Source organism: Botryllus schlosseri, chromosome 4 (assembly GCF_051294905.1).
Source record: "Botryllus schlosseri isolate E-star chromosome 4, Bs_hap1, whole genome shotgun sequence".
NCBI classification, from domain to species: Eukaryota; Metazoa; Chordata; class Ascidiacea; order Stolidobranchia; family Styelidae; genus Botryllus; species Botryllus schlosseri.
In genome coordinates, this window is record NC_137239.1 from 8,357,662 (window position 1) to 8,384,676 (window position 27,015).

A 27,015-nucleotide genomic window follows, 5' to 3' on the forward strand; every position below is an offset into this window, starting at 1 on the left:
CCTAGACCATGTAAAGAAGAGACATGTAGGCCTACACTGAATGAAAAAGGCAATATATGTTGTAAAGGATATGATTACGAATTAATTAACCTTAAAATGGTGAAGCAATGCAAAATACTATGGGCTAGAACCGGACATATAAGCGCGTTCTCTAATTTCAGATTCTGAATCCGAGATGACTTTACCTATCGATTTATTTTCCACATAAATTGTAAAAGTCACACCAAAAATACGTATTACAATGCCAAAATTACCGCGAAGAAGCGCTGGTTTTTATATCCAACGCAGAGTTTGTACGTTTTGCACTATGACGTAACAAAGAGCAATACCAAACATTGCCGAATTATATTAATGTATTTTGATTGGTATTTCGACGCCGGGAAACGGCGCTATTGCATATTGTATCGTATTGCATTCTGAATGAAAATCAGACTGTGATGTCGTCATCGCCCGCCGTCTCTAAAACGTTATTAGATTTAAAGCTGGAAACTCAAGAATGCAAGCGATATGGGTATATTCTCACCGGAAAGTTTTTAGGCCAAGGGGCGTATGCCAACGTGTTTTTGGGGCACCCGACGGAATCGAAAATAAGAACAAATACAAAATTGCGTAACGCTATCAACCTGGGAGGCAAAGAAATTAAGGTAAACACGTTTTCTTGTTACAGTAGCTTTTAACAGCTTCTTGTATGCTAACTGCAAACCCCGGAGTTTTCTTACTGTCTTAATATTCGCTGCATGGTAAGGCCGATCGGTCGCTAATAAAGTAGCCATTGTTGGTAATCAGGTAGAAGTACAAGTCCATCAATTATAGAAAGAAGTACCGATTTCAGACTTGCTAAAAAGGGTTGGGCAAACTTTTTAGCCCGCTGGCCGCTTTCAATATCTGAATCCATTCGCGGGCAGCACTACATAAAATTGAGATTATTAGCTAAAGCGCGATCTTTTTATTTAATTATGTAGTGACCTAAGAAAAATTGAGATAATATGTATATTTTAAACAAATCAAACATTGATTTGATGATAACGCTCACGCGTCAGAATCATTAACACATTTTTATGCTGGTTGTCCTCAAAGATCAATCCGTCAAAATTCGGGTGAAAGTCGGTTGTGCCGATTCTTAGAAGAGGGTGGAAATTTGAATCAGCGAGCAACGATCTGTTCATAGATTTGCTGATTCTACTTTCGATTTTAGGCCAGGACACACAATGCTGACAGTGACAGCATCATAACCATTTTACCATTAAATAAGCTTCTAAAATATATAGATAATACAAATATAAAATACTTCTACGCATATCGAGGAGGAATCTATACCTAACACACACGCGAATCGGTTTTTGCAACGAACTTGGTGGAAGTGCTAATTTAAAATCACACTCGTGATACGTGATCTTAAAACGTTTCTTCAGGCTTTCGCGGGCCGCACAAAACGGTGTTACGGGCCTTAGTTTGCCCACCCCTGTGCTAAAACTAGGACATTGAAGATTTTTACAGTAGGCCTACTCAAGTACATAGGTACTCTCAAAAAGTAGATTTTACTTTCAGTACCATCGTCGATCGAAAGTTGTAATTTTCGAAATTGTAGCGTACATCTTCGCGACAATTGCTAAATAGCTAATACTAGTTTGTCCTCCAGTTTTCCAGACCACGTCCTAAAATATCGATCTCGATTTCTGATACATGCCACTTTTTTGTCACCTGTCCTTTTAAATTGTATTCTTTTACTTTTCATTCAGTGTGCATGCCTCCTTTTTTACATCGCCTAGGCCAGGTGGGTGTCTGATTTCGAAGACTACTCCAAGTCGTTTCGACACCTTCCAATCTTTCAATGCATCGCAGTCTTGTGGTATATTGAAATGATGAAATTTTTAACAATAAATTGAATTGAATTGAATGTCCCTACAAAATTCTGAATTGTCGAAAATAAATTCAGATACCATCATACAAGTTTCGCCCTGTGGTTATGACAATTGCACTCACAAATGCGACGAAAACCTATCATAAAACTACACTCAAACCATCTCTATCTTAAATGACCCAATGTCCTAAAAGCAAATGTTTTGCAAAATAAACTGCGACGGAGTATGAGTATAGTCAAAAACCATAGCCACATAAATTCGTAGTACAGGTAGACAAAACCTTTACTTCTGGTGGCTTAATAAGCGCACGAGAAGATAAACCCTTTCATTCAATATGTAACCGCGCACTCCTAAGAAAACCAGTATATTATAATACATTTTGCTGTCACTAGGTGGCAATAAAGATCATCAACATAGACTCCGCTCCGAAGGTATACATTTCCAAGTTTCTCCCACGAGAGATCGCCACTATGAACAAAAGCTACAAACACATCAACGTGGTAAGGTTAACTTCAGCCGAAATGTCCTTATGTGCACAGAGACAGGCGTACTTGTTTCTCAGCTGCAGCTCTTTGATATGTTCGCCACCGTGAAGAGAGTATACTTGGTGTTGGAACTCGCATCCGCCGGTGACCTGCTATCTCACATCAACCGATGCTGCGCAAAGAATTCCGGCCACAGCGTTCCGGAAGAAAGCGCCAGGGTTTTATTCAAGGGAGTGGCCTCCGGACTCAGATTTATTCATAGACGAGGAATCGCTCATAGGTAACTGAACGAATGGAATATCAAATGGAACATTCAAATTTTGGTAACACTGAACGTGCCTGACACACGGTGGTTGCAAACTTTGTTAAGCTTGTGGCACACCAGTAAAACTATAAAACGTTCGCTTCACACTTACAAGCGAAGAAAAGATGCTCAGAAAAAACTTATTACTCATGTTGATGTGATTGATTGCTTGTTTATACGATAATATACAACGGAAACGACATTATGTCGTGGACAATATACCCGCATATCGCCATCGCTTCCAGGCAGACTGTCATAACTTCAGCTTTTAAATTCAGTCAAGACAAAAAAGCCATGTTCACATAGCCTTGAACATACAAACGGCAATATAATTTGGATTGGTGTAATATACTATTAGTTGCATGTACATTTTAATATTGTATTTATTATGTAAAGCTATCCAGTATGAAAACTTTTCGAGCTGGCACTCTTCAGCAAAAATACTTTGCGATTTAATATATGTAGCCTACGTTATGTATACAGTATTAAACTCTAGATTGGAGACATGTATCCTAAAATACTAATAGCATCGTTACCAATGTAGTTTGTACTTCTGCGCAGGGACCTGAAGTGCGAAAATATTTTACTAACGAGCGATTATGTGATAAAACTGTGCGACTTCGGTTTCGCCATCGACACGAACGACTCGGTGGATTTGTTGAAGACACACTGCGGCAGCTACGCGTACGCATCGCCAGAGATTCTAAGACAACAGAGATACGACGGAAGAATGGCAGATTTATGGAGTTTGTAAGAGCAATATCATTCATGCATCTGGTAGGAACTCACTAACTCTTGTCTACCCACACAATTTTGTCCGTTCACATTTTACAAACAGAACATGGAGCACAAAGCCGCAAATCGGCAATAAGTTCCAGTATCCGCAATAACAGTATTGATAATAATGAAAGTATGTAGTAATCAGTAAGTTAAGTAACATGGAAAGGATGGGAACACTGAAATTCGGGGTAAGATTCGTCAGTTAAATTAAACTGCTGTCTATCGGCATGGGACTTCCAGGCACAGAAAATCCCAATATGCTAGATATATGCGTGTTATAAAGATTTTAACGAGAACTTCGAAAGTACTGTCAGAAAGCTGAGCATAAAGCATACGCTCAACTTACTTGAAATTTCATATACTTAATTTCTTCAAGAGGCGTCGTACTGTTTGCGATGGTGAACGGTGGTCTACCGTTCAAGGAGTCAGACGCTAAAGCCGTCCTGGAAGCTATGAAGAAGCCGGTATATTTCCGCACATCTTTAACTCCAGGTGAATATTCAAGTTAGCAGTTATCGCAAACGGTAACATTTATATTCTCTTTTCAGAGTGTAAAGATCTAATAAGAGGTTTGCTAAGGATAAAACCGCAGCGGCGTTATACGATCGATGAGGTCATAAATCACCCTTGGATAACCCAAACGAAACACCCCGATTGCCCGCTGGTGGTAAAAGTAATGTAGCGTCAACTGGCAAAATCATCCGCAAGGAGGACCGGATCACACGTAATTATTTTTGCATTCGGCAGGTTCCAAGAGCAGACGAAAAGGCTGCAGTCAGTCGAGCGGAGTCACAATCGAATGTTCTGAATCACGGTACGTTGTTTAGGATCATCTCTCTTATAACATGCTATAGACCGGGTACAACTTTAGCTGTGGCTTATTTCCTGCTATGGTTACCAGTTGTTCGCAACAACATTGGTACATTATCCTATCCCTGTTCGCTTCGGTCGCTGGTTATTCGAAAATTGCTGGAACCAACCGCCTCGTGAGTGATACTATCCACCTGCAATAAAAATAACGGACTCCAAAATTTGCTGATTACTAATACCCTACTTCCTGATCGCTGGATTGAGCAATCCACAGATTGGCCATAAATCCTGATGTAATTACTCGACATATAGCTTCAAACCCTAAGATTTTCAGTGTTCTTTCATGGGCCCGTTAAAGCTAGTACGCGTATTCAAGTTTCTACGCTGAATTCAGTACTCTCTCGCGTAAAACCCATTTCACATACAGAGTAGGAGGCAGGCGATCGGTATCATTGATGAAGAACTCTCGGGTTCTGACAGAAATTGCCGCGCCGACCGCCAGGCCGACTTGGCGGGGTATTGGTAATAGTTTTCAACTAGCAATAACCACATCTCACGAGACGATCACTGATTGTGGTACTGCCGCTGCACAAGGATAACGTACGCTGAGTTTTCTCTTGAGTGTATCTGATGGCAATAATACTTATTATGGTGATCATTTTAATTTGGCCTATCCCGCTTTTCAGAATGTAAGCGATATAATTGGATTACATGGCCCCGCTGTGCCATAGAGACCAAAATATGAAGTGGAGTCTTGAATTCTTTTGCCCGAAAAGAGTCGGCGGAATCTTTGGTGTATACATAATAATTATATTTCGCACAGATATCGAGACAATAAGATATCACAATCGGTATTAAAAATCGTTATGCTTGATCTGATGCCACTTGATAAGAGCGAGGTGCTTAAGTATTACAAGATTTGCTGGTCTATAGTGTATTGATATTGGATTTGTTAAGGTGGGTGTTCATTACAAACAACATAGAGTGCGCTCGTCGTTTTGAGAAAATATGATAACTGATAAGTAGGCTGCTCTTCGATCGGTTACTCGACGAATTTTCTAGGTTATTTAAAAAAATTATCATAAGTGAGACCCCAGTTTCAGAATTCTGCTTTATACATCCTCTCTGTCGCTTCATATAAACTATACTTTCAATTCTTGGTCACCTTTTTATTAAAAAATATTCATAAAATTTTGCTTTTTGAAAAAGTTATATTTCGGGCCTATTCAGAATTTTATCTTCGGCAGTTTTGGCATGTGGTTCCCGGAATTCCAAAAACAACTATGCGTGTCGTATATCCGACTGTGCTCCACCCAGTAAATTCCCTTGAGTCACGGCCACCACGTCGCAATTCCATTGTGACAAATTGAACACAGACGATGTAACAACGTCGAATTACAAAATTTTTGAGTGGACACAGCGTTTGAAAATATCCTGGTATGGTACGGATCATTTTAAATCACGATTTTCATAGCAGAATTGATGAGCGATCCGAATGCAGTAGCCAAATATATCTGCAGCCAAATGAAGACAAGTAAAGCGAGCAGGACTTCCAATACGACAACTCAACGCCGCAGCCAAAGCCGCGCAAAACGCGTACACAGAGAACCAAAGCAATGCAAACAGCAAGTCCAGCCCAACCCCAAACCCAATTCGGATTCGGAGAAACCCGTGGCCGGAGACACCAATCACAACGCTGGCGAAAAACCGGGTATGGCGTATTATTTCAAAGCTACAACGGAACACCTGGAAGCTAGAATGAAAAATTTGGCGGAACTAGCCGAAGGAGGGCTATTAGCATTGAAGAAGCAAGTAAAAGCGAAAACTGCTTTCGGGGACCATGTCACAAACGATTCATCTTCGCCAGAACACGCGGAAGGTACTTTGTGGTAGGATTTTAGGGTTGTGTTTAATATTACCATATCAATTTAAAACGCAGATGTTGAATGCGAGGTCTTTGTTTTCAACAGGACTTTTTTTTTAATTGGCAGGCATATTCATTAAACACGTCATCCGATGCTAGAGAAAAAAACATCTAAAATTTCAACAGTTAATGCACGAAATTTATATACCATCCATTTACTGGCATTCAAAACTGCTTTCACGCAGCCTCCGCACGACAGATCACGGATCATAATCCTTGCATATAGAGGCGGATTTACAAAATAGAGTGTAGCCTATATTCATAATGTGTCATAACGATTTTCCGCGATATTAGGTGCATCGCAAAGCCACTGAGGATAATTCCATTCACTGGTATCGCAAGTAGGTCAAAATCTTGCATTTTTCGGTCAAAAATAAATCGTCCTATTTATCAGCTATGAAGTAGTAAGAGCGCTTTCAAGTCGCATATCGTACCATGCATGCCTCATTTAAAAATATATATGAATTTTTCTTTTTCGAAATTACCAAAAAAAAAAAAATTGCGGCCTGATGTTAATAATCTGACGGCGCACTGATGTGTGGCAACAGACAGTCTGGTAATCAGTGATACAACCAGTTGCTGAAATGTCACAAATTTAATCTTCAACCTCGATATAGATACAGACTTCACCAGGAGGTGAAAGACTTAGCCCGCCCAAAATGATTTACACTATGAAATTTATCCTACAGATAGGGAAGTAATTCATTGGCTTAACAAATTCCACGCCGATTTATAAGGTGGCAGTCGCAACAGTCGGACATCAGTCAATTCCTTAGTTAATCCTATATCCAAATGCAATAGCAATACAATCAACACATTATTGCCACATTACATCGTAATAATGCCTAGATCAGACAAGGTTCACATAACTCGTTGAATCGCGTAATTCAGTAACCCATTTGAGGGAAAATACAACTGAGACCAAGAGCGCCAGTGAGTTCAATGGCTCATGTGCAAAACAAACAATTTCGAGTGTTACACATACACAAATCACACCATGTAGTATAATGCATGCATAATTTACAGTACTTTTGACCTTGGGTTAAAATATTACTGTGCGAATAGAAAGCTCTCCTTTGCACATCGTTCATTCCGCTATCTGATCAATAATATTTCAGGCAAAGCACCAAAACTGCAAACGATCCATGAAGGGTGCAAAGTCGTCGAAGGACCGGACGGGGCATGTTATAAGCGCGAGGATACGCCGGTGCTGGCCGAACGAAAACGAGAGATGGCCTCTCCTAACGTCGTGAATATACGAATTGATCAAATGGTGGGTCTTATCAGCCACAAGGGCGGCAACGAAAATCAAAAGATAAAGAGGGTGAGAGGTAGATTGTAGTTAGATATGATTACGGTTTCTCACAGTAGGCCTATGTTAAAGCCGTGTGTGTGCGGAGCTTCACATATTAAACCAGTAATTTAGTAATCAGGAAGATCCGAATTTATTTCAGTAGACAACACTGTAAATCCGTGACCCCCAAACTGTATGCCGCAACAGATTCTCAGGTGTATCGCGGGTCTTACTGGGATTTTGGAAGAACGTTGTATAAAATTGAAGATGGGGCATATAGAATAGCATAATGCGACTTAAAAAAAGCGGTACAACTTTTTCAACAGGCTGATAAATAAGCACATCTGACCATGTCCATGAAACAAATCATGGCATTTTCAATGAATAGGGTAATGTCCACTTGTTAATTGGCTTGCTATGTCTGGATAAATGCTTTGATCCGTTTCAACTCAACTCATAAACAAGAAATCGTGTCGCAAATCATGATCACATTGTCTGGAATTCATCTTACACTTGAACAGTACTTCTCAGGATTTGTTGCGGACCAATATAGGCGGGAAGTCAATCGATTTCGAAGCCATTAGATCAAGTAATCGTTTTGCAAAAGAAGTACAGTTCATCGATTTACGGAACGTCCAGTTTTTGGAAACATTGATTTCACGAAAACTTTAGGTTGTCCCCTTTCAATTCCTATTCAACGACAAGTGCAATCAAAATATTATTGTCATTTGTACCTTAATGGGTAGGCTTATGTGAACATGTTTTCTTATTCGTTTTGACTTTAACTTGAAAGCCGTAACCGAGAGACATTGCTTCGAGAACGACGAAATGTGGGTCGGTTTGCAGCAACCACTGCTGTAAAGTAATATTAGAAATGTTGTCAGACTTCTTTATCTGAAGATACCGCATTTTCCACATATTCTGTCATGGCAACATTTAGGTAGTACCAACAATCAATGGCTCCAGGCGGTAATTCCAGGTGGTCAATACGAAGTACCTTTCCTTTTTTAGATTACTGAAGGACAGTTTGCCTACATGCAGTACTTAATGAAGCGGTTCCTGTTTGTATAGCCTACTTTCTTTTCTGTCTAACAGTTTTTCAGGCAAGACAAGTCTACTTACTCTTTGCATTTCGGATTTCGTAAGTTCTAAAGTACTGAAACTCGCAACTGAAACTAAAACTAGAACTACTCACTTTTTGAAAACTAGCAACTAGAACTACAACTACTCACTTTTCAAAATCCGCAACTAGAGCTTTAACTAGAACTACTCACTTTTCAGAATTGGCAACTAGAACTAGAACCAACGACTTTTAAATCCACAGCTGAAACACCAATGGGGTTGCGGGTTCGAGTCCGACCAAGGTCGACTCCAGAATTCCTACCAAGTGTTAGAGCAGTGGTTCTTAACCTTGCCTCCAGCGCCCCCCAGGGGGCGCTGGCGACTTTGAAGGGTGCGAAAACGCTCAGGGGGCAAAATGGGGGGCGCTGGGCTCAGGGGGGCGGTATGGGGGGCGCTGGAGCAAAATGGCTTCGCAGTAGATGATGTGGTGGTAGGACATATCCTTAATGAGTATTCAGAGCAAATTAACACCGAAAACTTCGTTATATATAGCCTACAAAAGACATCTAGGTTTAATTGTCCATGGGCGCCTAAATAACTGGCACCGAATGTTCCTGTCTTGGCAATCTGAACCCGGAAGAGGAATCCCATCTGGCGGGGAAAAATATATGCCAGTGAAGAAATACCAATTTGAAATCATGTGCGTCTTTTAGTTTAGTACGATTGGGCGACAGGGATATCTAAAACTAGATATTCCTGTTGGGCGATATCCCTGTTGGGCGATTCTATATTTTTTGATATATAGCAGACAGGAGGTCACGAGATAACATCATGCAGCGAAGTCATACCAATGTGTTCGCCCGCCCAAATATGTTTAATTATTAGGTACGGGCCCTACAGTTTCGAAGACACCTCACAATGTTCGCTCTACGTTTTGATGAGTCTGCGCACACTCAACAATTCACTGCGCAGACCCTTGGACAACAGTGCGTAACGACTAAAAAAAGATCATAACATCGGATTTGTTGTGCGCAACGTAGATTTTCTGTGCGCAGAGACCGTGTCAGCACTGCGCACGTGCACACCTTAGAGCAAACATTGCACCTGACTCAGGTCTACCGGTAAATCTGGTAACGTGAGCAGAGAGGACAAGGAATTGATAGCAATATATATGCAATTCCCGATCTTACTGACCGATTTTATCATGAATTATCGTAAGTTTTCGCGCTTCGCGCTGGCTCGCTAAACAGTACAGCTGATTTCGTGGCAAAAGCGAACAACGTGATGGGGGGCGGTCGGTTTATCACCCTATGGGAGCCCAAGACCCAAGATTTTTCGGCGGGCCTGGCGAAGTGCCGTTTCGTTCCTGCCAACGGGTATACGCCCGAAGATGTATAATAATTATTATTGAGAGGTCCTACCTTTTCAATCACACATCACTCATCAGCTCTACCGGTAAATCTGTTTACGTGAGAAGAGAGAGCATAAAAATTGATATCAATATACATGCAATTCCCGATTATGTTGACCAATTCAATCATTCGCGCGTCTATGAGCATAGCTGGCTGATTAAATGGACAATGGACACCCAATGTAGAAGACTAGTATCATCAAATAGCGGATAGCAGAACGGGGGTCTGGGGGCGAAGCCCCTCGGAAGTTTGGTTTATCACACGATGGGGGCCCAAGACCAACGTTTTTTTTAGGGGGGGGGCTGACGAAGTGCTGTTACGTCCCTGGTAACGAATTAATTGTACCTACGGGCACGCCCGAATATGTTTAATTATTAATTACGTGCCCTTTATTTACCCATACAACAGCTCACTTAGCGCTACTCGTAAATCTGATTTCGTGGGCTGAGAGGATAAAAAAATTATAGCGGCTTATATATGTAACTACCACCTATTCATTCATGCATTATAGAAAATTTTGGTACCTAGGGCGACCAGGCCACACAAACTTTGCTGCCCATCGAAATCACGCTACGGGGCTCTTGTGGGCGTAGCCCTCAGAAGTTTGGTTTATCACGCTATGGGTGCGCAAGGCAATCGTTTGTGGGGGGTTGACGAAGTGCTGTTACGGCCCTTCCTCTTACTCATTGTCTTTATTACATTCCTTACAATATGAGGTTGGGGGGCGCTGAAGCACGATAATTTTTGAAAGGGGGCGCTGGAGGAAAAAAGGTTAAGAACCACTGTGTTAGAGGTTTATCTAGGCCCCTCCTAGCCATCTCATCCGTGTAAGCGGCGTAGTAGTAGTAGTGGTGGCAAATAGCGGCTGACCAACATCGTTCATCAGAACACCGGTATCTTGAATCACGCAAAATGACGACAGGTGTTATCTTGTTGCTGGGCGACTCATATTTGTTCAAATATGCAACTAGAACCAGAAGTACAAGTACTGAATTTTCAAAATCTACAACTAGAACTAGAGCTAGAACTACTCACTTTTCAATATCCGCAACTAGAACTAGAACTACTCAATTTTCAAAATCCGTTACTAGAACTAGATCTACTCAAAAAAACCGTTAGTTACTTGACCGTCAACTAATAGGTTGTAACTAATAACTAGAAAAGGTTGTTTGTAGAAGTCTGGTTATAGTATGACTGTAGCGATTTTATGAGTGAAATTGTTATAGCGACTGGACACTGCATCCTACGTGTATCGTCAACTTAATTTAATTTTTAAAATTACATGTTTCGTCTTTTATCAGTTTTCGTTACTCACGAAGACTAACCTTACAATTTTGAAAGTAGGTGAAACAGCTACCTCCGACCGACTGCTAAAAGTATGCGTTTTCAAACTTAGTCACTTGACTACTTTTGACAGCTTCATTTTCTTATTACAATTGAATAAGTTTTGATATGTCTTGGAAAGTGCTACTTCTACTAATAGCTGTGTAGAAATTCGTGTCGTTGGTTCTATTTCTAGATGAGTATTAACGATGAATACGGTTATATGACATTCCAAAATAGAAAAACAACATAATTTTTGAAATATATAACTGTCCTTATAGAAAGGCAATCCACTCTCCACGTTACCAAGATCCCCCGACTTCAACCCGAAGAAGAACACCAGATGCAGTCAGCCGAAAAGCCTGACAATGTACGAGAGTTCAATCAAGCAAGACGGAGAGAAAAACAACACGAATTGCGCGCCAACGAACCCCGAAGCCAACCAATTAGCGAAGGTCAATATCGTTCACATCGCGACCGGTGCAGTCGACGTAAAGTGCAACGCAATTCCGATACCCAAGAAGTGTGCGATCTCTTCGAAAATGAAGGCGCCAAGGATACGAAATGACGGAACGGGATTCTCTAAAACACTCCAACAAACTGCTCTGTGGGAGATCAGACACAAGTAAGCTTGGATTAGGTCTACATCGGTGTACTTGCTCTGTACAGTAGTGTTTCTTTAAGTTTTTAGACCGCGACCCAAATCCGGGTTATGGTGGCAACTCGCGACCCAAACCTCATACATCAGAAGAATGTGTTTTTGATACTAGTTATATCCTACGTTTTTACGGGCATATCAGACAACAATTGTACGCAACGCAGCTGAATGAAACATGTCTGACGCACGCGATTTCCAATGGGGTTGCATTATTTCTTTTAAGCGTCGTATCTGTATTGCATTTGTACTGCTGTCTACGCCAGTGGTTCTCAACCGTTATGTCTTCGCGGACCCCTTTATCTCGATTACCGTGCAATCGTCATCTGCCTTGTGCAAATGTGAACGGTATGCTAGTGATAAACAGCAACAAAATGACCTTTCTTGGAATCCACATCATACTATTCATGTAGAAAATGGAAGACGTTCATTATTCATCATTCAAAATAAATTCTGTGGCTGCATTTTTTGAAATACACTGTCGTGTCTCGAAAATCTGCGCAGTCGATTTGACACGAACGATTGCGAAAAATCCATTAATTCTCACAAGAACAGGTGGAGTGCGGTGGTGGTGAATGAAATAATAACGCGTAACGCTTCCGACGACACCTTTGGGTCTGATCGCAACATACATGGCACCAATAAAACGTCCACCCTGTCGTAATTTATATGTACGCATTTATATGTATACATGTTTGTTTTAAATTGATATTTGTTTTAAACACAACCCTAGTTTAGACCAACCAGCTACGATCAACATTGTCCAAGCCATTTTCCAAGACCCAAATAACTGAATTTTGGTCGTTTCTATATCCTATCTTACGAATTGCAAGCAGTACCATCGTCTGATTACAGGAATCATCAACGGAACGAAAAATACCTGACGGAGAAGTGCTATCCGAAAAGGGCCTTCACGACACCCAGCAAAACCAGACAAATTCCACCCGACAATCATTCGCCGCCGATCTACTCCAAATCAAAGACGCCATCTGTGATTCCAATCAAAGAAACGAAAAAGTCAAAAAGGCACTCGTCAACCAATCTGGAGAAGGCGAAGAAAACCGACGGACCTTCTCTAGTCGAAATTAAAAATGTTCCGCCGCCCACAATGCGCCGAAAGTCGCGAGACATAATGCGAGAAAAAAGCGAAGCCCCCGAAGATCCAATCAAACCGAAACCCACTGTACAATCGTGCACTCCGTCGTCGAATACCATGCCGAGACCTAGCAGGCCTTCCGAAAATCCCGCTGAGGTATGGGCATTGCGGCCTAGAACTCACGAAGGACGAGAGAAGAATATGGAGGTGAAGCAGCTTTTGAAGTACCAGGTCCGCCACGAGAGGCCTGCCAGCACGTTTATATCGAGCGGTAGAAATTCGCACCAGTCGATGCGGTGCGGGTATTGGGTTAATGCCGAAGATCCGCGACATCAGGTATGTAGATCGTATCCAGAACTAAAGCTGCATACTTCAGCATTTCACAAGTATGCGACGCAAGTCACTTCGATCCCGAGTGCATTAATTGACCAGGTTTTATAGATATATGCGCGTACGATGGTAATTTTTGAATCCCAAATCTTCGATATCCCACGACAACGTCATCATGTATTGAGCTCGATTTAAAACATTCGCATGGTCGCTAGGTCGATCTTGATTTTTCGGTACATAGCGTTGCCATTCCAGGCAGGCCGTACAGCAATGTAGTTTGAAATGGGTGAAACGGGTGATGTCTACACCAAATTAATTATAGTTAGGTATCAGTGCCGGGGTCAAATTACATCCTAAACCAACAAAAATGTCTAAAAATGTGTACAAGCTACTTGTTTCCACGTTTTAGTCAGCAGTAAGGAATGGGTATGGTACAGTACGATTGGATTTTTGCGAAAAGTATTGTAAAATGAGTACGGGGCGGCACGAAACTATGATATTTTGATCGAACCGTATTCTATGTACTTTTTTTCGTATTTCATGGTGGGTATATGAACATCCGATTAATATTATGATTCAGTTGTAGGACGCTTGTCCTAGCAATGTCCTCTCGCACTGCGTTGCGAATTGCTTTGCTACTTGAATCCTTGACATGTCGCACCCGACCAATAAGGCGATAGGCAACTCCTCCGTAATTTTCAATATTGTTTATAATTATAGTGATGCCGTGTAACTCTGTTACCATCAAATATTACACCACGTAGTTATAGTTAACTTGGCAGCATCAATCGTGATTGATCGATGGAATGCATGGGGACGAAGTAGGCAATTTGTGCGACACTGGATTTTCTATATCGGCAATGCTGAAACCTACTTCGAATTATCACGTACTAAACCGATGGGCCATGGCGGTGCTGACCGTGGGGTGACCGTGGTCTGCAGATATCTTTGGAAAAAATGAAGTTCATGAGCCACGGGAAATGACGTGGTGAGAGGAGGGGCAAACGGTGCACCTGATGCCTTCCTCAAAAATTAATTTGTCAGGTCAGGGTATGCTTGCACAAATGTTTTCTTCATATGGAGCCGATTTCGAAACATCAGATGTATTATTCCGCAATTGAAGCAGAGGTGGTCAAAGTAGTCACCGTCGCTACTCAAGTAGAAGTAGTAGTAACGCCGAAATTTTTACTCAAGTAGAAGTAGGAGTGGTGGTTTACAAGTAAGTAAGTAAGTAGGTATTCTACGCCTATATTTTCGTAAAATACTGAAAACTGTCAAGTAGAAGTAGAGGTAGTCTAAAATCATAACTACTTAATAAGTAATGTGAGCAGGCAAAATCTATTTCAAGTACTTCAAAAAGTAGAAGTACTTCGTTACTAACCACCACCTCTGAATTTAAGTGAACTAAACTCTGTTCAAAACTGTGTAAGACGACTTCGCCATTCATATAATACATGCAAGGAAACTGTCATTTACATTTCGTGATTCCGAATCAAGAATTGTTGCAATTTTGGGATAGACGGGGTGCTGTATACACGTGAAAATATCTAGCTAACTTATATTCCATATGAATCAGATGATATCATCTATTGATATCAGCGAGTTACATGGGACACAGCATGAAGGCAATTAGAGCAGGGCATGGATAATCCATGGACTGGATATCCACCGGAATTTTGTTTATTTCTGACTGGATCCAGATCGGAGCCGGATTCGTACTCTTTCTGATACGGCCGGAGTCGGATTCCATTTTGAATAAAGTGGATCAGTGTCAGTCTAGAGATTTGGCGATCTGACGTGCACTAAAGGCTATACGCAGCACTTATGCAATGTTTACATTTTCAGATGCATCATATAGGTTTGCGAGGCCGACAAAGCGCGGAAGGGGAAAGGTACACCAAAGATATGAACAGCGAATTCACGGTATTCTCTCCTTCGGGAAACAAAATTCTATATCGGCGGGCACATCAGCCGAGGCAGACTATGCAAACTATACAGCAATTGAAGAAACAAGCACGTTATGCAGCGAGAAGTAAAAAGCACTTTCTCCCGCTGCCGTCGTGCGGCATGCCGGACCGAAATTCACCAAGCCGAATGAACGATGCTCTTGCGATTCCAGCCGAAAGATTATATAATTCAAAAACTGTCGTATTAAAAATGAATAAAGGCTAAATTGTGTACAATACAGGACTGCCATACTGTCTTGATTTCTCAGATTTGTGGTTATGTTGAAGGGTATGTTGAAGTTTGATGAAACTACCGTGTCCTTTTTGTTATAAAGTTTTCTTGATTTTGATATGTCCTTTTTTTTCCTTAGAGAGGCCGTGATTATTATTGCTTTTGCGCCGATATTATACGACATCATAACGGAATGGTACTCTCCTGTCGTTCACGTCACAAGTATACTGTCGATTTACGTGTAGATGTAGGTTACATCGAGCTCTGTCGCACACTTTCTCTTTGAAGTTTGACTGATTCTGCTCGTCCGGATATGCTATGCCCTTGAATAACTGTGTACATTATAATGGTACAATAGACACGATCGAACCGCGACGAAATGCGTCTGAAGAAATTTTAAATCAGTGATTTTCAAACTAGGTGGCGTGAACCAACTGAAGGTGGACGCAAGACCACCTGGGATAAATGATGTATCTCGAACTCGGAATAAGTTTAATTTGTGCCGAAATCTCCAAGCGTAAAATCGTCCAGCAAATGGCAAAAAGTTCAGTCCGAAAAACTTGTTTTGAAATTGCACCTGTCCCCAAGCTAGAAAAATCTGACAAACGCTGCTCCAACTGAAGGATACGATTTACCACGAGTCAGTTTTTTGAGTTGAGTGCACAAATCCAATTCACACAGTATCAATTGGTTGAAATTAGTAAAGAAGGCAAGTCCATGACGGTCACCAGTCAACTACAGATAGAACGAGTTGCCCGCGCCGCAGACGTCTAGACCAGACGACAAGGCAGTATTGCTAAGTAACTCGCGTAGCAATATAACCAGGCCGTGTTATTTTTGGCATATGCCAAAACTGCCAAAAATAACTTATTTTTGGCATTTTTCGATTTTTATTTTTGGCAGTTTTGGCATCGTCCTCTAAATAGATAGTTTCGGACTCGAATTAGTCACAAAAACGCTTTATTTGGGCTAGTTTGTCAAAAGACACCACAAAATGTGCAGCATCCACATAAAATCAGTGCCAACAAACAATAAGAAGAAGAAGAAAAAACCTAACGATTTCATAGGTTGATAATATCAAACGAAACCACCGAATATTCAGTATCCATCGGAATCGGTGCCTATAAGCAAAAAAAGAAAGAAAAGCCTTACAAACACGCTCAACAGCTGATTGTTACAGCTGTTGAATAGACTGAAATCATTTGCACTGTAACAGTGCTTCCAAACTCAGGTCAGCTAAGTTTCTCCTAAATTCATTTCTCGCCCAGCGAATCTGGGAAATATCGGCTTCAACGGTACCCGTTGAGGGAAAGAATGTTGCCAGTCATCCACAAAAGGTTTTCAGAGCTTCAAAATCTTTGGAGGGCCGAACCGGCATCAATGCATCATGAAAAGCGATCACTTCGCCAGTGCCATCGATCTCATCGCGGAAAGAATTTTCTTCCCGATCCTTTTCCTGGAGTTTCCTGTGTTGTCTCTCGACACATTCTATTTAGTAGCCCGACTATCATTTCTCCTTCAGTCTACCGATATATTTTCGGGGGACTTTTGTCACTTCAGGTGGCTTTAATATTACCAACTCGCACGGAAGAGTCCTGGGAAGGTTGGCTTGTTTAAGAACATTGACGCAACAAGACTGTCTGGGAAAACGAGACTATGCAGCTCAGAGATAGCCAGAGAGTTTGTTGCGTCACAATGTTCAACTCGATCACAACGCAAAATTCGTGGTTGATTTTGGGGGTTCCAGTTCCATGAGCAGAATATAGTTTATATTTTAATAATCAGTACTGCGGCAGCTTCTTATTGATACCCGTTTTATCAAATTTAGCGCTCGACAAGCCGGTCAAAAATGGTCGTAAAATTGCCTTTGGACAAATGGAAAGTATGACGTGAACCAAATGCAGTCAGCCGTTCAATCTCGCTGTGCCCACACAATTTAGGACACCATGCTTTCACCCCTAATGGGTGGGCTGGACCCAGATTAAGAAACCTGCCTTTCACAAACGCTCTTCTCGTTTGTAACGCGGTCCTGTTAACACAACACCATGAACGAAATACACTATTTGGAAGGCCGTGTTATTTTTGGCACATGCCAAAAATTGCTTATTTTTGGCATTTTCAAATTTTTATTTTTGGCAGTTTTGGCATCTGGCTCCTGAAATGCCAAAAATAACACGGCCTGAATATAACCTATTATAGCATTACATGGCATGAAAGGCTGTAGAGAGATGACGCGGACTAACCACTGAATCCCTGACACCCAGTTGATAAATATGCTGCGCTGCTCATACGACATTCGCGACCTTCAACTGATATGACAGGCAATATTCTATATAAATTAATCCGCTACGAGTACACAGGAAGTTATTGATGTTCACCATTTATTAGAAACTTGATCTGGGATCGATATAGATAATCGAATCCATGGAATGGCATGACTGTTAACGTCCGGTTACGTCCACTTAAATGCTTAGGCGCTGACATCGGCTGCGTCTTCACTAGCGTCGGAGTCAGCGTCTTCGGATGAGTCATCCGAACCTTCATCTGATCCAGCGTCGGCAGAATCTACGAAATGTTAAGTGGATGGATATAATATTAAGCATATATGGCGTCTGCACAAAACACTTTGAGATATAATCGCAATTTAAATTGGATTCCGTGACCAACTCGAGTGAAAGGTACGGTATTTTTGTGATAATTGTTGATACGGAATGGTGGGACTGTTGCGGTCGCTGTGGCTCATTTGGCGAAATTCAGAGCCGGTATTATGGAGCACATAAGGTACTGATAACTGACTACCGTGCGCAATACGGATGGAACGCATAGCTTTGGTCGAAGAATGAAATTGAACTTCAACATACCCTCATTATCGTCCACATCAAATTCATCATCTTCAGAATCATCCGTGGTGTCATCATCATCATCATCATCATCATCATCATCTATAAACATATATTGACTTTATTTGGGCAACTATAAATCAAAATCAGAATAGTGTTGTTTACGTGTCGTAAGCTATATGAATAAACCCCCCAAATACGAACGTGGGTGTAAGCATGAATAACTAAATATATTGGTGTCGGTGAAAGAGAAGTTTTACTACAGAATAGTGTGTATACGATTCATATCAATACATATCAATACAGTCATAAGGTTGAGATATATAAGAAGCACTTCGTGCTGCTGGCTGCAGAAAATATAAGTTACTTATTGCACAAATGCAAAATCTCACCGTTCTCATCTAGTATGTCAAGAATGCTCTGGATCATTTCTTCCAAAGACTTGGATTCCTCCTCATCCTCGTCATCATCGGCTTTCCACTTCAGCATCATCTTAAGTGCCTGCCGGAGAAGACTACCACGTTTTTTACGGAGAGCCATTCTGTTTGGTCGTCGGCCACGTGAAGGTTGGAATCCTGTATCGGAATCAAAGCGGTGAAGCGATATCTTCTGGGATTATATTCTGAACTTACCACGTCGTCTAAACGGTCGGCGTTGGCTCCCACGACGAGGACCTCTTCTGTCATCATCATCATCATCATCGCCTCGTCCCCCTATAACACATTGCACGATCGTAATATATCACCCAGCGAAACGTTGACGTAAATGTTACATCCTGGCGCTCTTCTTGACGGTTTGTTATCGTCTTCATCGCTCGTGCCGTTGTGTTTCGTACCCTTTCCTGTCATCTCTCCTCTGCCCCCCTGTCCTCTGCCAGGACGATCTGGTCAATGGATTAAAACCAATGTAAATATGAGTATCTTATACAAAAGGACCATTATTCTGGTCATAGGGATATTTCCGCGAAAGAAGATAAGAATATGAATATATATTAGATTAATAGCAGATCAGCTCCTCATTACCGCCAGATCCTCTCATTGGTCGTTTGTCATCGTCGTCATCGGAGGTGCCATTCGATTTACCACCCTTTCCTTTCATTCCACGTCTACCTCCAGGTCCAGCGCCTAGAAAAATGTGAGACTGACGGTTAGCCTACATATGCGATCATGGTCGGATTGATTGCAAAGACGCGTCGGCGATATTTAATTTGAATATCTCGAAGTTTTCCCAGTTATTGCTAAACTTTGAATGCACAATTGCACATTGCACACTTATGGATATCTTTGATGGCTACATGGAAGACCTATGGCTTGCTTGTTCTTCTATCATGATAATTCGGGATCACACAGTGCATGCCTCTCACTGTGTAACCGTGACTTGTATTCGGAATGGATTACGAATGTTACAGCACTTTCAAGGAATCGTAATCGATTGATCCACTCTTTACTTTTTATCTGTAATAGGAAAATGACGTGAACTGCACATTTGTCAGATCGGCTCCTATTGAAGTATTATATAGGCCTACATTACATGACTTAATGCAACATAGTGAATCAAAATGAGTTGGACATGTGAGGGAATAGTCGTGATAATAAAATATTTGATTTTGAAAATGAAGCCATTACCTCGCATTCCCTTTTTGCTTTCATCATCATCATCACCATCATCTTTGGTTCCATTAGACTTCTTTCCTTTTCGACCCTTACCACCCATTCGCCTTTTGATACCTCCTAAAGTGAGGGCAGGTATATACGTTATTAATATTATACATATTGGTAATTGAAATACTATATTTAGAAGCAATAATAGGCTGTATTAGTTTGTAATCATGCATTCCGAATTCCCAAGGAAAAGCAATTCGCATATTCACCTTCTTCCATCATCTTTTTACCGTCGCATGATTTCGTGTCGTTTTGGCCTTCGTTATCTGTTGAATCAAAATTGGCCATTAGTATCATATGATATATATGAAAACATACTTCATTATAAGCATAGTTTGCCGCTATCTAAACACTGGTCCACGTTCTTGGCCTTTAGCCAATGACCTAGATTCGATTTTGAATCTACAACGGCGTGATGGTGATGAGCGGAAGAAAACCCATCACGGATTTGTCACTGGCGATCACTACTTTAGTTTACCTTTATCGTCAAGCATAGCTTTAATTTTGCAAAGGAATTTTCCCATTCTCATTTTCTTGTCTTCTTCATCTTCATCATCAGTATTATTCTTTCCGCCACGCCTTCCTCGTCTTCTATCGGAAACTCGTTTCGCGAACTGACGAGTGAGTCCTCGCATACGGTTGAATCTCATTTGCGATCTTTGTCGTCGGCGCATGGATGCTGGAAACAGGAATAACTCTAGACGTGTACGAATCGCGGACATCTCAATGTTCAGGTCGCTAGCGACACATATATAACAATTTCAGAGAGTAAACATTTCACAATGCAACCCTAAACGAACACGCTGGTAAGTCAACCGGATGCATTACAAATATGGTTGTTGTTATATCTGGAATTGGTTACGTTTACCTTGCGCATATTGTGTGTATTTACGCATGCAGTCGATGGATAGATTCGTAAGAGATTTTAAATGATAAAGCTTTAAAAATTGTAAAGTAACAGCATTTACAACAGCAACAACATTTACAACACGAAAGCTTTGCTGAATATTGCCTTAATTTGGAACACCTAACCTACACCGGCCCACAATACGCCATAGCGCTACCCTGTGTTTTAAAACACCGGGAACCGTATTTCTATTGCAATATTATTAGTAATCGTCAGGAATGAAGTCATGTCGTAAGATATCAGTTGAATTTTACAACCGCGATATTCTTTTACCGTCACGAGGCCAATAAATAGTGATTGAACATGTAGAGTATGTTGTTGTTTTATTATTTGTGGTATATATTGGTTATTTTAAACCAGGCCAGAATTCTTTATTACAATTGCGGATGTGCCGACTTGTAGAACGGCACAATGTCACCCGCAGCTTTCATCCATCAACGTCATGCTATCTTCACCCATTGCTACGATAACACTCAGTCAAAGCGAATGAATTCAAGTATCATCGCCGCTCTATGCTTACCTCGTCTTCTCTTGACGGCTGCTGCAAATCTACGTGGCAATGATGGGCGCCTTCTGGGTCCCATTCTTTGCATTGGCCTAGGAGGTCCACGTTGTTGACCACCGAACGATCTTCTTGCTCCGAATTGTGGTCTATTGTTGCCTCCTATCTGAGTTCGCCGTTGACCTGTGTTATTACATTGAATTATTGTGTGATAGAAATACACAAATGTTTAATATTGTACATACCAGGACGACCCCCAAAGGAGCCAGAGCCTCGTCTGTTCTGCATTGCTCTACCGCCTTGTCCTGGACGACTTTGACCTCCTGAAAAGAGAGGTAAATTAACTAGAACGACGCAATCTCACATGTGTATTACAATATAATTACCGAAACGACCCCCATATGAGCCAGGGCCCCGTCGATTCTGCATTCCTCTTCCACCTTGTCCTGGGCGATTTTGAGGTCCTGAAATGGGTTTAATTTAATAACATACGACGCAAATGCACAGGTGTATGGCAATATAGGCTATATACCGGGACGACCCCCATATGAGCCAGAGCCTCGCTGATTCTGCATTCCTCTATCGCCTTGCCCTGGGCGTCTTTGACCTCCTGAAAGGCAGGCATATTTTATTACGGATTATAAATATTATGATTTATTCGACCACACAGATGCCAAAGTATAATGGCAGTATTAGTAAGTTATTAAATTTACCTTGACCACCTTGCTGACCATTGCGGAATGGTCCTGGGCGTCGGTTATCATCGTCATCATCTTCGTCGTCACTGTCTCCACGACCTGGTCCATGGCGTCGCTGCATTCCTGAAATTCAATTTAAAATATATAATTCCGTTTTGTTCAGGTTTACTGAAGATTCTGAATGTTATTAAGTGGAGTATTAACCTGGACCACCGCGTCTTCGGTTTCCCATTCCTGGACCGAATCGACCTGGTCCGCGCTTGTTGTCACCATTGTCATCGTCATCTTCGTCGTCATCATTCCCATCTTGACCCGGTGGACTATACCCTGATGAATCATAATCACAAGGGTTCTTAACTCGCAGTCTGTGAACACCTTGGGGTACGAAGCACTGAAACCGACCTAAAATCCGCCAAAGGACACACCAAGACGCATCAAGTTTCAGCACATGCATATTGCATATACATGAATGGAAGTCGGATAGAGATATACTGCATGATAACGAAGATCATGGGGTACGACTGCTAAAGAGATTGTACATGTCATTTGATATTCGTCAATACGATGTCCATTGGCCATCGAATTGCATTGTGAGCAATGAGCATAGACGAGACCTTTCACGGTCCACAAATTCCGCAAAAATTCTGTCCTACCCAAGAATTGTGTGTTAATATACCCTCAGAATATTACTGTAATAGCGTGGCGTTCTAATGAACACACGAATGTAATGCGGAGACATTTATTCGCCACAATGTTGGATCTGCGAATGACATAGTCGAAAGGACAACCATCGACAATGAATATGTATGGAGGATATATGAAGATGAAGTTTTAAGTGACATTTAGCCTTCACTCACCGGGCCCACCGCCATCAGGACTTGGGCCGCTCATTCCTCCGTCGCCATCACCATCTGGTTTCTGCATTTCGTGTCCGTCAGACATCGCTGCAAACATAATAAATATAAAATAGTGAAGTACAGGGTGATTTGCAAAACGTGCGAGAACTTACCGATCGCAAGCAATCCACACAAAACAGCCAAACGTATGAGTATCATATTTGCTTTTAAAAGTTTGTTCGGCGTTGTAATCGAATTATTCGCTGTTGCTCCTTTGGTCTCGCAAGCTAAAACGATTATGGTTCATTCATGGACTATTCGAATTTATATACCTTTGGCATGCATAAGCACAACCTGAACCGGGTATAATTAGACTGAACATGACGATAAAGTGCAGCAAAGATGCTAAAAAACGAAAGGAAATACATTTCTGTAACTTCATTTACCAGTTCTTCCTTAACTATCCCATATTTAGAATATGCCATCAATGCCCGGGGCAATACGCTGTTGATTGTTATCAACATGAGTAAGGATTGGTTAGTAAATATAGTGACATTTTATAAATTCATGTATGTTACAGGTTCTTATTATATGAGGCTAACTTTGTTTACCGGGAAAAGATGAATAATTAGGCTACTACCTCGACGTGGATAGTATTAGAAGTATTAGAATCTTGAACGTTATCGTCAAGGGGATCCCCGAAATAGCGGACCAAAAATGTTCTACTATTAGCCTACTATTTTAAATCTGCCGCCCATAATGATGTGTTTAGTAATTAATATACTAGAAACGTCCCATTATATTGAATTACGTATAATCTCTGCCTGTAATGTCCGTGGAGATGTTACATTGAAATATTTCTTCAAGTGTAGGTGAATGTATCGCACAAGATCTGCGGGTATAACATAAGATACTAGGCATGGTGTGAACGAGATGATCACGTTCGCGTTCTGTGGAGGATACCTCTATCCTACACAAACAACGAGAAAGAGGACCGCCTTGAGTAGTGAGGGTACCTGAATTTGGTACGCACCAATCACAGAAGGCCACGTCGCCTTAATTGCCAGGCCTACAGGACGCCCATTGCCACGACACCCTAATTACCACGCCTATATGACACCCATTGCCACACCCAGATATTCTAATGTTTTATGAATTTCAATACCGATTTTCCATGTGTATTTAGCAATATGTATTGAATAACTTGCTTCCGAGAAATAAACAACATTTTACATAACATTAAAACACAATTTACGACCTATTTTCATTAGACGCATACAAGCGATTCCCACAATATTATGTATATTTGTATTAGTGATAAACAACATTCATTATACGGTAGTTGATACTTTTCTCAGATATTCTATTATGTGTATTTAGGACTAATGTCATCCGTCCATATTTTTAAACTTGATTTTATGTATAGGCCTACAAGTTACGGTCTGTGCAGGCTCCATATTTTACGACCTATTTTCCTACACATCATCACTATTTAATTAATATAAAATGCGATTCTGAGCGCTGCGACTTGATAATATTAAGCCGCGATCCGAGTTCTTGCGTTCGAATCGTACCTATTCAGTGCTAGACGGACTTTTCGTAAATGAGCACAAATATACCAACGAACTAGCCGCAGGCGCCAAATTCTCGGCGCTATAATTAAACAATCACCTTCGCTACAGGTACGCGATCCCTAACGTTATAAAGATAGGGACAAATTAGCCGCACTTTGAAATCTCTATGATGCATGATTTTTTTGTGATAAGGACCTTGGTAACATTCAGAGTCTGCAACGATTGCTATTGAGCATAGACTAAGCTCGCTTTCAGAGTTGGAAACTAAATGCATATGAAAATTTAACTAGGTTTTCCCCGCACGAATCAAATGTAGGCCTACTCAAGTGTTTATGAGGTGGCGAATAGTTCGAAGGTTGTTGGTATGCAAGGACGTCACATAGAATTGTGGAGTTTTTGTGACAATAGCACTCGTCAAGGTTAGTCAAACATAACCTTAAACTACTATCTACTTCACAAAATATAAAGTTGTAAAAGTAAGCAGATTTCTATGAAAACCTGTTAAATAGAAGTAAAAGTAGCCTAGAAACATAACTACTTACCGAAAAATCGTTACGTAGAAGTGGGGTTAGTCTACGAACATAACCACTTACTTACTTTGAAATCTCTACTTGTACTTGTATTCGAGCGGAATTGCATCTATCATGTGTATTTAGGGCTAATGCGACATCACTATGTTGACGACAGGGCTGATTTGAACACACAAATTTTGCGAATTAAACTTATCGCTCACCACGGACACTCAATGAAGAGCACCCTGGAGCACCCGCAAAAATGCTCTACAATTCTTGACATATAATATACTGAGCATATAATAAGCTGACAAAACTTATTGCCGTGCGACCGATGCATTAATGACTTTAATACTCTGTATTTTAAATTATCACGCCTATGAGTCGAAATGTTGTTAAGTAACTCATGTTTTCAACATAACCTAAACGTAAAGTGCACGAATTTCCATGTTGATCAAATACCAAAAACTTTGCTTGCTTTCAAAGTTAGTACCTATGCGCATAACAGAATTTACCCAAAAAAGTCGGTACTCCGAAAATTTTGTGAAGTAGAGCCTTTTGGTGTTGGACTTAAGTTCCAATGAACAAGTGTTCACGTGAGTTCGAATCCCAAACCCTGTACGTTATATTTGAGTCAAAAAAGTTATTCATACTCATGATTTGAGATGTTAAGTAACTCATGTTTTCAACATAATGTAAGCGCGAAGTACGCAAAATTAGATAACATACAAATACCACAAATTGCGCTAGCTTTCAGAGTTGATAAGTTTAACTCTTTTAACAAAGTTGTATGTGCGCAATATATGTTTATCGTAAGTCCTGCACGTTCATGATTTCGTCCGAGTTTGAGTTGTAGAAAATATTATACCAACATCGCGACATCTTTCAAAAACAAAACCACGGTCACTGCTTGAGAGGCCTATTAATGTCATCCCAATAATTTAGTTACTTCCACAAAATAGTAGATACGTATTTGACTTACGTTTCACAAAGCTAACACGCACACAATTTACTTTAGTAACGAAAAGTGGTGAGTTTTTCAGGAGTTTCCTCCGGTTTTGTAAGTCAGAAAATTTAAAAAAGTGTCATCTTTTCAGATTTCCAAAATTTGGTAACCTACGTCTTACAAAAGCGTAGAAGTGTGCCGTGCTACAAGTCGGCGGTTACGGAATGAAAAATAAGAAATATCAGCCTGGTGTAAATTAGCATTGTAGTCGACAAACACCACGATTACCACAAACGGCATTATGGTTGAGTAGATCGTAAATGTCGATAATGCAAGTATTCTCGCTTCGAATAACTTACGCGTAACCTCCACTCTCGCACGCTGAGCATACAAGTATATTATAACATACAGTCACTCGCGTAAACGAGGTGTGTGACATTACATACATCATGGATAACATCATGGCCGGCACTACAAGCATCATGGATTACAAATTCATGTTCTGAAGTCTCATACATGCACCGACTCTGTGCATTCAATGTGGGGGGTAGCTGACTTGGAGACAGAAAAACACACATATTTGACCGTAACATGGTCTTAGTATGAACCGACATGCATTCGACTTGTGGAAAAATGTGTCGCACACTATTTCACCGAGATTACAACCCTTTCGCGGATATTCGTTGGTGCTATCGATACGGTGAACAGCACGTTATGTATAGCGATATCTCCACAGTCAAATACGCGAACCATGCACAACCATATACCCAGACTTCCGTTGAATATTCACGACACCAACAAATCTGTACATCTCCTTTCCCTCGACATCAATGATAGAATCCTCATCCCAATGCGCAGTACGAATGGTGGGTTCATCGGGTGTAAAATCCAAATCAAATGATACCAAGGTCTGCTTTCTCATTTTCAATATTTCCACCACCGCGTCTTGTCTGTGTCTTAGCACTACCGTGTGAGGATGGCGAAATCTGTGGGTGGTAACACGGATGGACATGATATTCTTCGA

At 41.0% G+C, this 27,015-nt stretch overlaps 2 protein-coding genes and 1 non-coding gene across 5 annotated transcripts; 1 reads left to right on the plus strand and 2 right to left on the minus strand.

Annotated features, from left to right (window-relative positions):
- The first annotated feature begins 350 nt into the window (after positions 1–350).
- LOC145438039 (uncharacterized) lies at positions 351–15,522 on the plus strand. Of its 2 annotated transcripts, none has more exons than XM_080315405.1 (12): positions 351–644; positions 2,255–2,362; positions 2,425–2,627; positions 3,213–3,401; positions 3,808–3,923; positions 3,980–4,104; positions 4,179–4,245; positions 5,716–6,120; positions 7,284–7,489; positions 11,538–11,881; positions 12,767–13,343; positions 15,183–15,522. In XM_080315405.1, the coding sequence occupies exons 1-12, from the start codon at positions 438–440 to the stop codon at positions 15,507–15,509; spliced, it is 2,874 nt and encodes a 957-aa protein (XP_080171531.1). In that variant the 5' UTR covers positions 351–437; the 3' UTR covers positions 15,510–15,522. The 2 variants fall into 2 exon arrangements, with proteins under 2 accessions (XP_080171531.1, XP_080171532.1); XM_080315406.1 differs by having other exon boundaries at positions 5,719–6,120.
- LOC145438399 (U4 spliceosomal RNA) lies at positions 4,703–4,838 on the minus strand. The gene has a single exon (XR_013914932.1). It is a non-coding gene; the product is annotated as a U4 spliceosomal RNA (small nuclear RNA).
- A 2,357-nt stretch (positions 15,523–17,879) lies between the features above and the next one.
- On the minus strand, positions 17,880–23,374 carry LOC145436979 (uncharacterized). Of its 2 annotated transcripts, none has more exons than XM_080314162.1 (17): positions 23,133–23,374; positions 22,981–23,067; positions 22,328–22,450; positions 22,139–22,246; positions 21,958–22,035; positions 21,812–21,889; positions 21,671–21,748; positions 21,444–21,608; positions 20,495–20,695; positions 20,226–20,282; positions 19,981–20,085; positions 19,378–19,479; positions 19,128–19,238; positions 18,988–19,068; positions 18,748–18,930; positions 18,377–18,454; positions 17,880–18,080 (listed from the first exon to the last, which is right to left on the minus strand). In XM_080314162.1, exons 1-17 carry the CDS (start codon positions 23,176–23,178, stop codon positions 17,986–17,988), a joined length of 1,776 nt encoding a protein of 591 aa, XP_080170288.1. In that variant the 5' UTR covers positions 23,179–23,374; the 3' UTR covers positions 17,880–17,985. The 2 variants fall into 2 exon arrangements, with proteins under 2 accessions (XP_080170288.1, XP_080170287.1); XM_080314161.1 differs by having other exon boundaries at positions 18,377–18,457.
- Positions 23,375–27,015: the final 3,641 nt, after the last annotated feature.

Excerpts from the sequence above, each read along its gene's own strand:
- LOC145436979 (XM_080314161.1), bottom strand. The coding sequence starts at position 23,178 with ATGATACTCATACGTTTGGCTGTTTTGTGTGGATTGCTTGCGATCG. Across the intron at positions 22,247-22,327 it reads CCGAAGACGCGGTGGTCCAG|GAATGCAGCGACGCCATGGA; the intron begins GTTAATACTCCA and ends ATTGAATTTCAG. Across the intron at positions 20,086-20,225 it reads TAAAAAGATGATGGAAGAAG|GAGGTATCAAAAGGCGAATG; the intron begins GTGAATATGCGA and ends CCCTCACTTTAG.
- LOC145438039 (XM_080315405.1), top strand. The coding sequence starts at position 438 with ATGTCGTCATCGCCCGCCGTCTCTAAAACGTTATTAGATTTAAAGCTG. Across the intron at positions 645-2,254 it reads TGGGAGGCAAAGAAATTAAG|GTGGCAATAAAGATCATCAA; the intron begins GTAAACACGTTT and ends TGCTGTCACTAG. Across the intron at positions 7,490-11,537 it reads AAAATCAAAAGATAAAGAGG|AAAGGCAATCCACTCTCCAC; the intron begins GTGAGAGGTAGA and ends CTGTCCTTATAG.